The sequence below is a fragment of the Antechinus flavipes genome, chromosome 2, assembly GCF_016432865.1.
Source record: "Antechinus flavipes isolate AdamAnt ecotype Samford, QLD, Australia chromosome 2, AdamAnt_v2, whole genome shotgun sequence".
Classification (NCBI taxonomy): domain Eukaryota; kingdom Metazoa; phylum Chordata; class Mammalia; order Dasyuromorphia; family Dasyuridae; genus Antechinus; species Antechinus flavipes.
This window is the reverse complement of record NC_067399.1, coordinates 522369674-522388654: the sequence shown is the minus strand read 5'-3', so window position 1 is coordinate 522388654 and position 18981 is coordinate 522369674. Positions and strand designations below refer to the sequence as shown.

At 40.1% G+C, this 18981-nt stretch overlaps 1 protein-coding gene across 10 annotated transcripts in view; it reads left to right on the top strand.

The window, feature by feature from the left end:
• Positions 1–3896: 3896 nt before the first annotated feature.
• Positions 3897–18981, top strand: part of USP50 (ubiquitin specific peptidase 50) — a 31645-nt gene continuing 16560 nt past the window's right edge. For 2 of the 10 annotated variants that reach the window (XM_051980640.1, XM_051980634.1), the window contains exon 1: positions 9104–9311. Coding sequence is in view for 5 of the 10 variants with exons in the window: in XM_051980634.1 (XP_051836594.1) it covers positions 9265–9311 (47 nt within the window). In the remaining 5 variants the exon portion in view is untranslated. Of the gene's footprint in view, positions 4138–4613; positions 4635–5759; positions 5858–5966; positions 6172–9102; positions 9312–16602; positions 16807–18981 lie in introns of those variants that run through there. The other 8 variants (XM_051980637.1, XM_051980635.1, XM_051980639.1 and 5 more) reach the window with 8 other exon arrangements.

The window sequence follows — 18981 nt, the reverse complement described above, 5'->3', positions numbered from 1 at the left end:
AAGACAAAGAAAAATAACCATTCCCCAAGTGATATCAAATAAAAATACTAGAGAGGATGAGAGAAAAAGTTACACTAATGAATTACTGATAGAGTAATGAATTAGTCCAACCATTCTAGAGAACAATGTGGTACTACATCTAAAGTGCTATAAAACTACATACTCTTTGACCTACCAATTCCACAACTAGGTCTGTATCACAAAGAGATAAAAGGAAAAGGACCTATATGGATAAAAATAAATAATAAGAATTCTTTTTGTGGTGGCAAAAAATAGGAAATTGAGATGCCCATCAACTGTGGAATGGCTTAATAAATTGTGACATATTACTATGCTGTAAGAGGAGTATAGTTCATGGGAAGATCTGTATCAACTGATGCTGAGGAGTCAGCAGAACTAGGAGAGATCATTACACACTATAATATTGTAAGGATGATCAACTGTGAAAGAGTCATTCTGATCAATACAATAACCCAAGAAAATTCCAAAAGACTCATGATGAAAAAAATGTTATTACAACTCCAGAGAAAGTCCTTTGAATGAGTGGAGCATAGTTTTCTCATTTTATTTTTCTTGCCTTTTCTATTTCTATAATATGGCTAATATAAAAATTTTTTCCACAGGATTTCACCTGCATAGTTGTTTGCCATCTCAATGGATAAGGGAGGGATAGGAAGGAAAAAACTTGGAATACAAATCTTTTTTTGAAAAGAATTTAAAATAGGAAAAATGGCCCAACCATAGATACTTACTATGGGAATAGGAAAGACTGAGATTCCTCTTCAGATAAGGGAGGACATTGAAGTAAAAAAAAAAAAGCCTCTCCTAAACCAAAGAGTAATGTTAAATGGCTGCTTGCTTAGAAAGAATTTATAGAACTCAAGAAAAACTTTAAAAATCAAATAAGAGATACTGAGGAAAAAATAAATAAGAACTATCCAAGAAAAAAAGATTATGAAAAGAAAGTCAACCAACTAGATCCAGAATTTTAAAGAAGAAAAGAAATCTTTGAAAATTAGAATTGCCATGGGGAAAGCAATGAAGGTATAAGAGATCAAGAAATAGCAAAACAAAATATAAAGAATGAAAAAATAAAAGAGAATGTGACATATAAGAAAGAAGCAGATCTGGAGAACCGATCAAGAAGAAAAAACATAATTTGACTATCTAAAAGTTGTGACCAAAAGAGAGCCATAACACAATAATCAAAGAAAATTTTCCTGAAGTGATAATAGAATAAGAAGGGAAAGTAGAAATAGAAAAAAAAAAAATCCATCAATCACTACCTCAAAGAGATCCTATAAGAAAAACACATAGGAACCTTATTGCTAAATTTCAAAATCCCCAGATCAAAGAGAAAACTTTACAAAAAACAATTCAAATATGCTGAAGCTACAATTAAAATTGTACAGGATTTATCAGCAACTTCAATAAAAAACCACAGATCCTAGAATCCTATATATGTCGACAATCAAAATCAGGATTGTGGCCAAAAATATTATATTCAGCAAAATTAAGTATAATATCGAATGGGGGAAAAATGGATACTCAACAAATTGTCAGATTTTCAGGATTTTGTCTCACCCAAACCTGAACTCAATAGAAAATTTAGTGTATAAGAGCTAATGTCAAAAACTAATTTCAAGGGATTCCTCAACAAGGACAAACTATGTTTTACACATGGAAATGTAAATTATATGTCTAAGATTGACATTAGTAATTGAGTAGTGGAAAAGGGATTCCTCAACAAGGACAAATTGTTTTATACATGGAAATATAACCTGTATGTCTAGATTGACATGAGTAATTGGACAATGAGTAGTCCAAAGATTGGAGTAGAGTTGAGTATAATCTGACTCTAAAAAGCAAAACCATCTAGGAAAAGGCAAAAATAGTAATTATGCTATATGATTAAAATGCAGAGGAAAAACTGACAGAGGCATTAGAAGGGGGAGGAGAGTAGATAGTTCTGAAAACCTACTCATTGGGAATGGATTAAATTAGAAGCTATATATATATATATATATATATATATATATATATATATATATATATATATATATATATATATATATATATAATATATATATATATATATATGTATATTCCATGGAGGGTACTTCATCCTCCAAGATCCATGAAGGTATAAGTGGGGAGGAAATGGGATAAGATGGGGTACCAAAGCATGTTTAGATTAATGGTGATGGAGTAAAGTGTTTAAATTAATGGGAAAGGGGTAAAGAGGGAGGGAAAGGGTTGGGGAGAAGACGGGAAAATTGAGCAACAGTAAGACAAGTTAAGGAGTAGAACTAAAGTAGAAGAGTTAAGAAAAAGATGTACACAAATGCAGTAACAAGAATCAGGAGTATTAGAAAAAAGTAAAGTTAGTAATCATTGTTCTTAAAGTCAAACTTTAAGATTCAATCAAGAGAGAAAACTATATTATGTCAGCCATATTAATATTGTTTTAGATATATGTCCATGTAAATAAATATATATGTATGTATATGAAGTATATGTGTGTATATAGATATATGTATGTTGTGTATGTTTGTGTATAATATATAAAAATAGATCCATGCTTAACTGTAACCTATTTGGGGAAAGTGAAGGATATGAATGAAGAAAAAAAAATAATAAAGTAAAAAGTACACAGTAGGGAACAAAAGATTAACTTATAAGGAAGCAAAGAAAAGATGGACAGTCATGAATTTCATCTCTTCTATTATTATATATGCTTTCTTGAATTGGAAAATTATTGTTACATATTTCAAATCCTCTCTGATGTTCTCCTGGACATATGACATTTTTTTTTCCTTTTTCTGTTTTTTTCTATTTTTACTTATTTTGTATCTAGTTTTAAATAATTTTAAAAGAATTTAAATAATGGTTGTTTTTAAATTAATACTTATTACAATTACAATTCCAATACACTGACTTGTGATGGAAAGAGCCATCCTCATCCAGAAAGAGAACTATGGAGAATGAATGGGGCTCAAAGCATAGATTTTTCACCTTTTGGGTTTTTTTTCTTTTTCATGGCCTTTTTTTCTCTTTTGATCTAAATTGCACAATATGAATATGGAAATATGTTTAGAAGAATTGTACATGTTTAACCTATATTTAACCTATATTAGATAACTTGTCTAAGAAAGGGGGAAGGAGGAGAGAGAAAATTTTGGAACAAAAGGTTTGCAAAGGTGAATGTTGAAAACTATCTTTTCATGTATTTAGAAAAATAAAAATCTGTTATAAAAATTATAAATTAATACTTGTTGGACGTTAAGTGGAAAGATGTGAACTAAGTCAATAGACAACAATCGGTATTGGTCAAATAGCCAGGTACAAATAAGGCTAGAATGTCCCAAATATTTAAGATGTTGAACATATCTATTGATGATTTATAGCATACATATGTGGATGACAAAGCTGGGAGAGACAACTAGTAGTTACAATTCAAAAAGATACTTGGCTAAGTAAATAAGATTCAGTATTGGTCAAATAGCCAGATTCAAGTAAGGCTAGAATGTCCCAAATATTTAAGATATTGAACATTTCTATCAATGATTCATACATTGTGGATGACAAAGCTGGGAGAGACAGCTAATAGTAGTTATTGGATAGTAGGTAGAATTCAAAAAGATGATAGGAAAAAACACTGGACCAAGCCTAAGAGTATCTAATTTAAATATGGATAAATATGTAATTATATATTTTGGTTCAAAAAGCCAATTTAACATACAAAGTGGGAGAAGTATACCTTGACAGCAGTTGATCAGGAAAACAACCACCTCCACCACCACCACTAGCCAGAGGTTATAGAGGATTGCATGGTCAATTGTGAGTCAACAATATGGCAATCAAAAAAGCCAATGAGATCTTAGGCTGCATTAAAAGAACCAGGGAGATGATGTGCTCTGTCCTAGTCAGATCTCATCTAGGGCAATCTGTCCAATTCAACACCACATTTTAAGAAAGACAGTGATAAGGCGGAAAGTTACCAGAGAAGGGAAACTGAGGATGAAAACCCTTGACTTCATGCCATATAAAGACTGGTTAGAATAAATGACTGAATGAAGCATTTATTAAGCACTATGTGCAAAGCATTGTGCTAAACATTGGGGATATAAATAAAAGGTAAGATGATCCCTACCTCTCAAAGAGCTCACCTTCTAATGAAACTAGGGAAATTGAACCCAAGGGAGGGGAGAAGGAAGGGGGAAGCAGGAAAGAGGATAGTCAGTAATCTGAGGAATGCTTGAAGAACTGTCACAGTGATCATAAGTATACTTATTCTTATTGGTCCCAAAGGAAGAACTGGGAACAAAGAGTAGATAATATAGGCTTGATTTCAGGAAAAACTTCTTAAGAATTATTGCTCTCCAAAAGCGGAATGGTCTTAGAAGATTCCTCTCACTGGAAGTTTTCAAAGGCTGGATGAAATTCTTTTTTGAGTTTACTATCAACTCCTGAAGTTCTGTTTGCATGCTCACAGCTCAAAGAAAAGAATACTGGCTATTGGCAGAATTGTGAAGAAATGTGGTCTTTTCCTCATTCCTGCAACATCATCTTGAAGAAGTAAAAGATGAAACAAGAAGTGACCTAAGCATTCAACACTGAGTCCAGACTAGCAGGTCAGCAATGGAAGAGGAGCAAATGCTAATTAAGACTAGAGATGGATAATGAGCCTAGAAAGACTCAGTTTTTTGTTTGTTTTGTTTTAGTTTTTTTTCCCCCCTCTACTAGAACAACTCTGGCTGAGATGGGCGTGTGTACATACATAAACACTGAAAGAGAAGAGCAGAAAATGTCTTCTCAATACAATTCAAGTAATTTTAAGCCACTATGTGGTGTGTCTAATGTGGTAGATACTCTAGGTACTGGGGATACAATATGGAATTGCTGCCTTCAAGGAACTTATAACCCATTCACAAGCAAGGTAAGGCAAAGCCACAACCATTTATTAAATGTATATTATGTGCTAGCTATTATGGTAAGTCCTGGGGGATCCAAATACAAGAAAGAAAGAGAAAGGAAGGAAAGAAGAAAGAAAGGAATGAAGGGAAAAAAAAAGGAAAGAAGAAGAAGGAGAAAGGAAGAAGGAGAAGGAGGAGAACAAGGAGAAAGAAGAGGAGGGAGGGAGGAAGGAAGGAAAGAAGCAAGCAAGGAAGGAAGGAGGGAAGGAAGGAAAAAAGAAAGGAAAGAAGGAAGGGAAAGAAAAAGGAAAGGAGAAAAGATGAAGAAAGAAGGAGGAAGAGAACAAGGAGAAAGAAGAAGAGAAGGGAGAGAGGGAGGAAGACAGGAAGGAAGGAAGGAAGGGAAAGAAAAAGGAAAAGAAAAAGGAGAAAAGAGGAAGGAAGAAGAAGAAGGAGAACAAGGAGAAAGAAGAAGAGAAGGGAGGGAGGGAAGAAGACAGGAAGACAGGAAGAAAGGAAGGAAGGAAGGAAGGGAAAGAAAAAGGAAAGAAAGAAAAAGGAGAAAAGAGGAAGGAAGAAGAAGGAGGAGAATAAGGAGAAAGGAGAAGAGAAGGGAGGGAGGGGGAAGATAGGAAAGAAGAAAGGAAGGAGGAAAAGAAAGAAGTCCTTGTCCCCAAGAAATTTACAAAATAACACAAATGACAGGGCTGAAGAGAGTTGGGGAGGTAAGAAAGCATATGGAGAGGCATGGTGTGCAAGTCTGGAAACTCAGGGGAGTCATGAGAGAAATAAAGCCAGGTGGCCTAAGCCACTCCCCAAAATAAAGGCCCCAGGAGAAACACATCATTGGGGAAAGGGAGTCAGCATGGCAGAGGATGTTCCATGGTAAGAAGTAGCAGAGGCTGAAGTAGGCAAGTCTGGAAAGGCAGGAGAACCAGGAGGTGAATGACTACCCACATTTTATTCATTAAGTGCCTTCTCTCTATTAGGTAACTATGCTAGCAGCTGGAGCTATCCAAATTAATTAATTGATTGCCCTTTTCTCACCAGCCTAGGTATTTCTACTGTCCATCTTCCTTTACTGTGGTTATTATGTTGTTGACTTCGAGAACAATCACAACCATAGAGTCATGGCCCTGAGTATCCATCTGTTGCCTTGAGTATGTTCCTACAGCATGCAGCACTGGTCCATTCATCCAGGTGGAGAGGAGGGATCAACCCAACAATGTTACCAAGAAAGCAGAAGTCATCGCTTGTGAGTTCCCTTTCCCTATTCTATACCCCCAAAGTTCTCATCAGCCTCTCATCATTTCTTTGGATTCAGGTGCTCAGAATGCCCATCCCTCAACTTATGCCCTTCTTCTGCTCCCTAGCAGCTTGCCTCTATCTCCTTTTTCCTTGATCATCATTCCCTCTTTCTCTACAGGTTGCTTCCCTGCGATCTGTAAATATATTGGTCCTAGAAAAATCTTCCCTTGACTCTGCCATCTCCACTTCTAGGGGAAATACATACATATATATATATATGTCACTTTTCTCTCACTTTCCAGCCCCTTACAATTTGGCTTCTATTCTTTTTGCTCAATTGAACTCTTTTCAAATGCAAAGATCCATTATCATTGTCATTCTTCTCCAACTCTTTAAAAATTTGACACAACTGACAACCCCTATTATTTTCGTCCAGGGTTTTCCTGACCCTGACGTTCTCGGTTCCCCTATTTGTCCTCTTTGCTGAATCCAGCACCTTAAACCCCTCCACCCCAGTCTTGGGCACCAACCTCTCCCAGGACCTCATCTTTTCCTGTCTTGGTGATCTCATAACAGCTCCTATGAGTTCAATTGTCTATGCAGCTGACTCCCAAACCCATGTATCCAGACCCACTCTCTTCAAACCCCAGTCCCGAATTAACAACTGAACCTTCTCTAAGGTCACTGGATAGTTTATGACTTGGAATGATAAAAGATCTGAATTCAAATTCTGAACTAGGATTATAAGCTCTATGCCTTGAGCTTGTTTTTAGCTTATTTCCTGAATAGTCTCAATTTTCTCTAGAATGCCCTTTAACCTCCAATCATAACCTGTTTGCATCTCATCTCATGATCCTTATGGATGTGAAATCTTCTCGTAGTAGAATATATACTTCTTGACTTTGGGCCACCATTTCTTATTTTTGCTTTGCATTTCTGTGACCTACCTTAGTGCCTAATCATATATAGCACACAATGAATGCTTATTTGATTGTACTGTGTAGCAAAAGGAAGAATTAGTATCATGAGAAAATGAGCAAAGGAAAACTTAATTACATGGTTTGAGTGAGGAGTACAGGGAACTCTAGATATTAAATCTTTGCTTCTACTAAGTTTGAGACTAATACACTATATATATATATATTATATATATAGTATAATACTAACACATAATATGTAGGATTTTAAGGTTTGCAGAGCACTTTGCAAATATCTCATTTTATTTTCACAATAACTCTAGGATGTAAATACTACCAGAAAATGAAGCAGAGGTAAGGTTTGGAAGAAGTTTGAAGTCTGAGCTTTAAGATATGAGTCGGGGCAAAGGAGAGCTCCAAAAACTATATGGCATACTGTGTGACCATGGAGCAAACGTACAAAGGAACAAGGACTCCTGATATTTACACTTGTATACTCACTCTCACTCTCTCTCTCTCTCTCTCTCTCTCTCTTTCTCTCTCTCAATAGACAGATATAAATCTATGGAGAGAGACAGACAGACAGACAGACAGAGAGATAGAAGAGAGACAAACAGAGACACAGAGACACAGACAGGCAGAAAGAGGAGAGACAAGATGAATGAGACCAGGACAGAGACAAGAGCGTTAGTGGGTGCAGTGTACCACAAGGTAGCAAGAGATGATGAGATTTTATGCATCATATTCCTTCTCCTTCTGTGCAGGTAGAAGTGCACGAAAGTCATTTTAGGAAAAATTGCCCTGTCTGGTATCAATTTTTTTTTCTAGAATGAGCTTCATCCTCCAATTGTAACCTGTTTGTGTCTCATGATCTTTACACACATGAAATCTTCCAAAGGCCAAATAGACTACATCAATTCATTCCCAGAAATCTAATAATCATTTGCACAGCACTAATTTCTTGTTTTTTTTTTTTCTCCCCCCCCCCCCCCCCGCCCTTTTTTTTTTTTCCCTGTGATTCCCTAGCCTTGCATTCTTCCCTACAAATTAGTTCAGGCTCAAAAAACTCATTTCCAGCTTTGTTGATGAAACATTTATTTCATCAACCAATACCATTCGCTTTCAAGAAAGGGCTTTGTGGTTTGCCAAGAGGGCTCCCTTCACAGTCCCATGAGGTGGCTGGTGTATTATTTGTATTTTGCCAATTAAAAAAACTGCGTTTGAAAGAATTTTTAAAACTCTCTCAAAGATCACACACTTGGGAAGTGTTTTCTGACACTTTCCACTATTCCCACAACCATCTCTCAGACTGGCTTCTTCTCTCGTTTTTTCCAAATCTTCCAATATGCCTTCCCACAATTTTGCTGACTCCTGATTCTGTCCACTTATGCATATCTTTCAGCCAGGAAAAGAGCCTAACAGTTAACTTGACCAACCTCAACAAGATATACAAATGCCTCCCTTCAATATTCTAGACCAAGTCTCTAGGACATTTTTCAGAGCTCTTGTTCTTTCTAGTCTCTTAGATCTCTCTCTGTTTCTTTCTCCCTTTTCCTTCTCCATACCTCCCCCCCCCAATTCTCACACATTTTCTATATTTTACTTATAAATTTTAAGAAAATTTCCCTCCAATTGCCAGTATTTAGAGTCCAGTCCAATCCAATTCCAGAATCTAAAATCTTAGTTTTCCTCTCTCTCCCCTAGTGTCCCCCACTCTATCCTAATATTAACTCCTGCCCTTAATGAAGTATCTCTAGTTAGCAATACTTTCTTCTGATCAGTGAATTGTAACTAGGACAAGCAACTTGCTTATTTTTTTTAAAAAATTGATAATTATATGCAAATTAAAGAGAAATAGATCTATTTAGGGGAAAGAATTATGCTATAGTTGAAATACCTTCTCATCAAAAATATTATGAACAGCAACCAGGATAAGTACATCCCATAGCAACATATTAGAATTCTGAGGGAAAATAGAAAGGATTATGATGCACCGAAGATCCAGTTTGGAATGGTATCTGAAGTACAGATGAAAACCAGTTTGGAGCTACCTGTTGGGGGGGGGGAATAAGAAATTATTTTTTAAAAACCAAGTCAACAGAGAGTGTGAAAGAGAGAAAGAAATGAAGTTAAAAGGTTAGACAAGCCTCAATAACAGTAACAACCCAACACTCTCCTTCCCCATGGCTTCCAGATGTCCTCCTGATGACTTCAAAATCTATTATGTTCTGTGAGTCTGTCTCTTCTACAGTGCTCTAGATAAGAGATTAAGCCAAGGGGTAAGACTGTCCCACAAGCAGGGAGGGGCTCAAGGCTGCATTTAGAAAGGCTTTCTCAGATTGTGAGCTGATTGTCTTGAATAATTGAATGATGACGATCTGAAATCTAGGGAGAAAAGTAAGAAATACATAGTATATGGAAATTAAATTAATATATAATTAACATATCTACATCAACATATGTGTACATACATATATTTATGTATGGAGAAAGATAGTCACCGAGGTAGCTATGTGGTTCAGTGAATAGAGCACTGGGCCTGGAATAAGGAAGTCCTGAACTCAAATTTGACCTCAGATATTTACTAGCTGTGTAACTCTGGGCAAATCACCTAAATTCCGTTTGCCTTAATCCACTGGTGAAGGAAATGTCAAATCACTCTCTAATAACTATATTAAGAAAACCTGGACAGTATGGTCCACAAGGTCACAAAGAGAGTTGGACATGACTGAACAACATATTCCATACAATTTGTCAAAGTATCTGATATAAGTGGATTTCCTTTGTCATGAAACAGGGGAAAGATACCCTGAGGAAGTGCCTCGGATGTTCAGAGATCTGGAGCCAGAAGGGAATCTCAGAGACCATCTGATGCAACATCCTCATTTTACAAATGAGGAAACTGAGGTCCAGAAGTGACTTGCCTGAGATTGTTGAGGTTGGGAAGGGGGACCCCAAAGTTTGGGGTCCCAGACCAGTATTGAGAGTGTCTCAAAAGAATTTGCAGGCTTGAACTCATCTCCTTAGCCAAGGGGCAAAGCTTTATCATAAGTAAAGCCATTACAAAGTGGGCTTGAAATCTAAGGGAATTCAGCAGAGAAACAATCAAGGATATATATTCCAGCTTTCAATCATAGATATGCTAATTCTGTGGCTCATCGTAAGGAAGACTTGGTCTCCAGAAGGAGTAGATCTCGGTTGATCAGATTATTACTGACAAAATTACCAGTCAGCAGTGAATTGGGAAATAGTCTATTCAGAATCAGACAGATTGTTGTTCTTAGAATGGGAATTGTAGGAAGTCTCTGAGGCAGACTCCAAAACCAGAAGATTTAGCATTTCCTGACTTACTGTTAGAACAGAAGCCTCCCTAAAATCAGAAGACCACAAAATCATATTACATCATTTTCCCCACAAGCAGTCATCCCCAAATACATTTGGGACAAAGGGACGGAGGTTTCATCATCTGGAGCTGCGTTAGGCTGACAAAGGGGGAGTGGAGCTGTAGGAACAGGGGCCCAGGGGGGTCCAGACTGAGGAAAGGAGGCAAGTGACTTGTAGGCAGAGCAGCTTCCGGTGCTGAGTGTCTGAATCAGGTCTCAGGGGATTTATAGGGTGACCAAGTAGTTGGAATTTCATGGCTAGAAGTCTGGAAGAAGCAACTCTTACAAGTAGATTAAAATGCAAAGACTAAATATGAGCAAAAGTGAAAGAATTAAAAGTGGAGTTAGTAGGGAAAATAGCCAGGACCCCCACCCAGAAGAAAACTTGGGGAGTGGTGTTGAGACTGTGACAGATTTTTATCCAGACAGCTTTTCCTAGGGTAAATACCAAAGAATGTTTTCCCCCAGATCCCTGCTTTTGTGTCCCTGAAGGAGAGAGGGCAGTGTCAGAAGCAGTGAAAGGAGCACTCAGAGGGCCTGGGGTGCAAGAACCATAAAGCTTAAAAAGGTGTTAAGCATTGGGTAGAGAGGATGACACGCATAATGTCCAATGAATCTTAAATGGGTTTGATCTAGGCAAAAACCTGCGCCTTCAAGGCTTTTACCCAATTAGTAAAGGTGACAACCAAAACCAAAAAGCACTTTGAAGTCCCAGAGAGGGGGTGGTGTAGAGTTCAACTGCCAGGCTTTCTCTGAGGATTGCCCCTCGGTTCCAGACAGGCCCTCTCGTTGCACACCAACCCAGGTCTAAAACTCTGTGAGGGCAAAACACTCTGAACTTGGTGGAGGGTGAGAACCCTTTGGTTGGCTTAGGGTGAGCGTAGAGGCTTCCTCAGCTGCTCTAAGGCAGGAGGACCACCCCAAAGACACCAGGCTTCTTTGAGAAGTAAGCAGGGCTGAACTTGGCCTCAGCCTCCATCAGGTAGAGATAGGGCGGGACAAGAGATTGGTTTAGCTTTCAGGATCTTAACAGCCTGTGGGGGGAAGGACGGAAAGTTAAGGGTCTGTATGGCTGCAGATGGAGATATCCCCTAACCCTTCCTGGCCATGGGCACTAGTGGAGGTTCCGTTCCTCTCGATTTGCCTCTTCAAGAGTAAAAAGAAATTGAGTCTGTATATAATGGTATGCAAAATAAAGCATCTTTAAGATCCAGAGTGGAGAACTTTAGGATAGGATTAGGGAGAACCCTAGTGTCCAGGGGATCTGAGTAAGGATAGGAATAGGGAGAACCCTTGTATCACGGGGATCTGAGTAAGGATAGGAACAGGGAGAACCCTTGTATCACGGGGATCTGAGTAAGGATAGGAACAGGGAGAACCCTTGTATCACGGGGATCTGAGTAAGGATAGGAACAGGGAGAACCCTTGTATCACGGGGATCTGAGTAAGGATAGGAACAGGGAGAACCCTTGTATCACGGGGATCTGAGTAAGGATAGGAACAGGGAGAACCCTTGTATCACGGGGATCTGAGTAAGGATAGGAATAGGGAGAACCCTTGTATCACGGGGATCTGAGTAAGGATAGGAACAGGGAGAACCCTTGTATCACGGGGATCTGAGTAAGGATAGGAACAGGGAGAACCCTTGTATCACAGGGATCTGAGTAAGGATAGGATTAGGGAGAACCCTTGTATCACGGGGATCTGAGTAAGGATAGGAACAGGGAGAACCCTTGTATCACAGGGATCTGAGTAAGGATAGGAACAGGGAGAACCCTTGTATCACGGGGATCTGAGTAAGGATAGGATTAGGGAGAACCCTTGTATCACGGGGATCTGAGTAAGGATAGGATTAGGGAGAACCCTTGTATCACAGGAGGAAGGATAGGATTAGGGAGAACCTTGTATCACGGGGATCTGAGGAAGGATAGGATTAGGAGAACCCTTGTATCACGAGGATCTGAGTAAGGATAGGATTAGGGAGAACCCTTGTATCACGGGGATCTGAGTAAGGATAGGATTAGGGAGAACCCTTGTATCACGAGGATCTGAGTAAGGATAGGAACAGGGAGAACCCTTGTATCACAGGGATCTGAGTAAGGATAGGAATAGGGAGAACCCTTGTATCACAGGAGGAAGGATAGGATTAGGAGAACCCTTGTATCACGGGAGTAAGGATAGGATTAGAGAGAACCCTTGTATCTCGGGGATCTGAGTAAGGATAGGAATAGAGAGAACCCTTGTATCACGAGGATCTGAGTAAGGATAGAATTAGGGAGAACCCTTATATCACGGGGATCTGAGTAAGGATAGGATTAGGAGAACCCTAGTGTCCAGGGGATCTGAGTAAGGATAGGAATAGGGAGAACCCTTGTATCACGGGGATCTGAGTAAGGATAGGAATAGGGAGAACCCTTGTATCACGGGGATCTGAGTAAGGATAGGATAGGGAGAACCCTTGTATCACGGGGATCTGAGTAAGGATAGGATTAGGGAGAACCCTTGTATCACAGGAGGAAGGATAGGATTAGGGAGAACCCTTGTATCACGGGGATCTGAGGAAGGATAGGATTAGGGAGAACCCTTGTATCACGAGGATCTGAGTAAGGATAGGATTAGGGAGAACCCTTGTATCACGGGGATCTGAGTAAGGATAGGATTAGGGAGAACCCTTGTATCACGGGGATCTGAGTAAGGATAGGATTAGGGAGAACCCTTGTATCACGAGGATCTGAGTAAGGATAGGAACAGGGAGAACCCTTGTATCACAGGGATCTGAGTAAGGATAGGATTAGGGAGAACCCTTGTATCACGGGGATCTGAATAAGGATAGGAACAGGGAGAACCCTTGTATCACAGGGATCTGAGTAAGGATAGGAACAGGGAGAACCCTTGTATCACGGGGATCTGAGTAAGGATAGGATTAGGGAGAACCCTTGTATCACGGGGATCTGAGTAAGGATAGGATTAGGGAGAACCCTTGTATCACAGGAGGAAGGATAGGATTAGGGAGAACCCTTGTATCACGGGGATCTGAGGAAGGATAGGATTAGGGAGAACCCTTGTATCACGAGGATCTGAGTAAGGATAGGATTAGGGAGAACCCTTGTATCACGGGGATCTGAGTAAGGATAGGATTAGGGAGAACCCTTGTATCACGAGGATCTGAGTAAGGATAGGAACAGGGAGAACCCTTGTATCACAGGGATCTGAGTAAGGATAGGAATAGGGAGAACCCTTGTATCACAGGAGGAAGGATAGGATTAGGGAGAACCCTTGTATCATGGGAGTAAGGATAGGATTAGAGAGAACCCTTGTATCTCGGGGATCTGAGTAAGGATAGGATTAGGGAGAACCCTTGTATCACGAGGATCTGAGTAAGGATAGGATTAGGGAGAACCCTTATATCACGGGGATCTGAGTAAGGATAGGATTAGGGAGAACCCTAGTGTCCAAGGGATCTGAGTAAGGATAGGAATAGGGAGAACCCTTGTATCACGGGGATCTGAGTAAGGATAGGAATAGGGAGAACCCTTGTATCACGGGGATCTGAGTAAGGATAGGATTAGGGAGAACCCTTGTATCACGGGGATCTGAGTAAGGATAGGATTAGGGAGAACCCTTGTATCACAGGAGGAAGGATAGGATTAGGGAGAACCCTTGTATCACGGGGATCTGAGGAAGGATAGGATTAGGGAGAACCCTTGTATCACGAGGATCTGAGTAAGGATAGGATTAGGGAGAACCCTTGTATCACGGGGATCTGAGTAAGGATAGGATTAGGGAGAACCCTTGTATCACGGGGATCTGAGTAAGGATAGGATTAGGGAGAACCCTTGTATCACGAGGATCTGAGTAAGGATAGGAACAGGGAGAACCCTTGTATCACAGGGATCTGAGTAAGGATAGGAATAGGGAGAACCCTTGTATCACAGGAGGAAGGATAGGATTAGGGAGAACCCTTGTATCATGGGAGTAAGGATAGGATTAGAGAGAACCCTTGTATCTCGGGGATCTGAGTAAGGATAGGATTAGGGAGAACCCTTGTATCACGAGGATCTGAGTAAGGATAGGATTAGGGAGAACCCTTATATCACGGGGATCTGAGTAAGGATAGGATTAGGGAGAACCCTAGTGTCCAAGGGATCTGAGTAAGGATAGGAATAGGGAGAACCCTTGTATCACGGGGATCTGAGTAAGGATAGGAATAGGGAGAACCCTTGTATCACGGGGATCTGAGTAAGGATAGGATTAGGGAGAACCCTTGTATCACGGGAGTAAGGATAGGAATAGAGAGAACCCTAGTGTCCAAGGGATCTAAGTAAGGATAGGATTAGGGAGAACCCTTGTATCACGGGGATCTGAGTAAGGATAGGATTAGGGAGAACCCTAGTGTCCAAGGGATCTGAGTAAGGATAGGAATAGGGAGAACCCTTGTATCACGGGGATCTGAGTAAGGATAGGAATAGGGAGAACCCTAGTGTCCAAGGGATCTGAGTAAGGATAGGAATAGGGAGAACCCTTGTATCACGGGGATCTGAGTAAGGATAGGATTAGGGAGAACCCTAGTGTCCAAGGGATCTGAGTAAGGATAGGAATAGGGAGAACCCTTGTATCACGGGGATCTGAGTAAGGATAGGAATAGGGAGAACCCTTGTATCACGGGGATCTGAGTAAGGATAGGATTAGGGAGAACCTTGTATCACGGGAGTAAGGATAGGAATAGAGAGAACCCTAGTGTCCAAGGGATCTGAGTAAGGATAGGAATAGGGAGAACCCTTGTATCACGGGGATCTGAGTAAGGATAGGATTAGGGAGAACCCTTGTATCACGGGAGTAAGGATAGGAATAGAGAGAACCCTAGTGTCCAAGGGATCTGAGTAAGGATAGGAATAGGGAGAACCGTTGTATCATGGGGATCTGAGTAAGGATAGGATTAGGGAGAACCCTTGTATCATGGGGATCTGAGTAAGGATAGGAATAGGGAGAACCCTTGTATCACGGGGATCTGAGTAAGGATAGGATTAGGGAGAACCCTTGTGTCCAGAGATATCTGAGTTAATGTTAGGATTAAGGAGAATGTTTATTTTCCGGGGATTTGAGTAAGGTTTGATTAGGGATAAGGGATTAGGCCACTAAAGGTAGACCATAGGAAGCCCCCCACTCCGTCCCCCCCACCCCCCGGGAGTTCTTGGTCCTAGACAGAGGGATCTCTCTCCTTCTAGATTTCAGAGGGGATCTGGGAGAGCTTTGAGAGAGAGTTCATCCAGAAGCCTCAGAAGGGACAACTGGGTCCTCAACTTCACCATTAAATCATGCCCCAACAAGGGAGTAGGACAGATGGAATAAGAAAGGAGTGTTTAAATAACAGGCCACCAAACTGGAGGGAGAGAGGGGTGTCCCAACAGTTCTTGAGTTTCCCCAATCCACATTACTAATGGGGGGAGGGAGGTGAGACCAGAGGGCTGGAGCAAGACAGACCCGGCTGTGTACCTGCCACTTCCACAGTCACTCTGGGTTCAATCATCGTGATGGAGTAAGGGGGAGCCTGCCAGAGGGCAGGGCATCGGGGGAGGGGCAGTTTAACCCTTCACACTTGGGGCAAGGGCCTGGAGTTCCCTCTGAGGACAGTTGCAAGCCCAGTGGTCCTGGTTGTGATGAACCTCCATGGTTCCTGGCTATAGCATCAGCTAAAACTTGGGCCTGTTGCTCTGGCTCTGCTATCTGCTCCTCTGCAGTGGTTTTGGTCCCTATTATTAAAGACTCCAAAATCTGTTTCTAACAGCTGAGTTTGGGAAGTTTGAGGACTCAAGGCTAACTTCTGCAGCTTTTTCTCTCAAAGGGTGGGCTACTGATTTAATGATCAGACAATCAAATTCAGAACTCAAAAAGAATATCAGTTATAGTCCCAAGTGATTTTATCTCTAATAACAAATTCTACCAATGGCAGTTTAGGACTAGATACATTATTTTAAAAGTTTACCAGAACTTAAACCGATAAGAGATTTTGTTTATTATGTTTTTTATATGTTTAAACTTATCCTGGTACAAAGGATCAATCATTATACGGCTTATAGATTCTTAGTAAACGCATACCTTGTTCGGAAGCTATAAATCCTAAACAGGCTTATTTCTCAGATGGCTGATGATCTTGCTTACCCTGATGGTTTCAAGAAAACTGGCAAGCTTACAAATTAAGTGGAGTTGACAGAGACCCCAGGAAGGGGCTGAGCTTGCTAAATTACCCACCCCAAACATTCTTAGTGCTTTCGTGGGCTGTGCTGTTTGATACCTCCCCCTACTCTGTGAAGAGGAAAAGGAGTTCACACCTCATACTTGGAGGTAACTGATAAGGCTTAACATGATGAAATAACTCCAAGTAACTTAGTTAACAATTTTAGAATTTTCCTAATAACCAAATTTAGCTGTAGTTTCTTTTCCCTTAAATAAGTTTCCCTTTTGTTTTTAGGGAGAAAAGACAATGCTTAAAATTGCAATAGAACAGATTTTAAAATTGCAATTTGGTTATTTTCCAATCTAGGCAATTCATTTCTCTTTTGTGAGCTAGGAAAAGGGCTAAGGTGCCAGTTTTTACTGACAGTGCCTTCAGAAGTCTAAATAACTAGAGTTTTTAAAGTAGTAGCAAATTGTTTTTCTGTTTTCTCAAAATTCCAAAACTCTTCTGTTAACACTATCAGTGCAAATAGTTCTCTTTAGGGAGCTTTCCTTTAAAATTGCTTTTACTATCATATCTCTAACAAATTCCCAAATTACTTTATACACACATAAAAATCATTTATCTGTTGGTCATATTAAAATAGTTATCAAATATGAAACAATCATATCCAATAAAGCAGTTAACATTCATATAACATGTTTTAAAGCAATTATATCCAGTAAAGCAGTTAGTATTCATATAGCATGTTTTATGCTAAGTAATTCACAACAACATTTATTATTTCTCTTGACAAATTAGAAAAATGAGCAGAGATAAAATAATTTGCCATAAATTTCATAGGTAATATATATCCATAATTGAGACAGAGAATGGTGGTCTTACCAAATGCAGAGACTGGCTTTCTGGGTGCTGCCAGGAGTATCAGAATTCTTCCTGGACAGTTCCTGGACAGAACCTGTTGAAAGCTGGGGTATTAGTGCTAGGATATCCCTTTGATTTCAGATGCCAGGGCTCAGAGAATGCTGACAGTGGAGCTTGACCCTCCCTCCCCTACAACTGGGCTGGGGAGGTATTTGGGTAAAGTTGTATGGAGTCTCCACGGTTTTGCTTCCCCTATTTCTGCAGGTGAGACAGAATTTGAATTTCCCTAAAGTTCTGACATAAGAAGAGTTAGCAAACAGAAAAACTTGGGCTATATTGATCTTGCTAGCAATCCCCACAACTGAGATGTTTCAGGAAATTTTTTTGCAATTTTAATCTAGCTCACAGAACAGACATGACACAGACATTCTATACAGAGACACAGACATACACACACACAGAATAACAGGAAAGAGGACTGTCCCATCTTTACTAAAAAGCTGTGAAATTTTGCCAAAAGCCATCCCATAGCACTTCATCTTCTTTGGCATCCCAGGGAAGATAAAAGGGGGTGGCAAAGGTTCCCCAGGAACTTTCTTGAAAATTGCAAGAATTTCCCAGGTTGGGCATCCCCAATCTAGGAAACCTTGCTGAGTGTGGAGCTCCTGACAACCCAGACAATCCTTCTCTCAGTGGCTTGAGGTGTCCTGCTATAGGACTGTGGGAGAAAAATGGGAGGCTTATCTTGACAAGGAGGGAATCAAGCCAAGGAAGGCCTGTACTGGGCCACCAAATGTTGAGGTTGGGGAGGGGGACCCCCAAAAATCCCAGACTGGTGTTGAGAGTTATCTCAAAAGAATTTACAGGCTTGAACCCATCTCCTAGTTAAGGGGCAAAGCTTTATTGTAAGTAAAGCCATTACAAAGTGGGCTTGAATTCTAAGAGAATTCAGCGAGAAACAGAAGCAAGGAGATACTTTTATCAGGCTTTCAATCATAGATATGCTAATTCTATGGCTCACAAGTAGGAAGGAGTGGTCTCCAGAAGGAGTAATTCTCAGTTGATCAGATTATTACTAACAAGATTACCAGTCAGCAGTGAATTAGGAAATAGTCTATTCAGAATCAGACAGATTATTGTTCTTAGATTGGGAATTGTAGGAAGTCTCTGAGACACTCCAAAACCAAAAGATTTAGGATTCCCTGACATTGTTAGAACAAAAGCCTTGCTAAAATCAGAAGACCACAAAATCATATTATATCAAGATCACTGAGATGGTAAGGGTCCAGTAAGATCTGAATCCTTGGTTATCTGATACTAGAACAGATTTTCTCTCTTCCTCTCCTAAAAGTACCTATTTAAAAATGGGTACATTTCAAACACTTGTAAAGTTAAGCTACAAAGGGGAAGTGAAGCATGAGAGGTGGAGGAGAAAATCACAATAGAAAATCAGAAATGAGGTTCGGAGCTCATTCTGA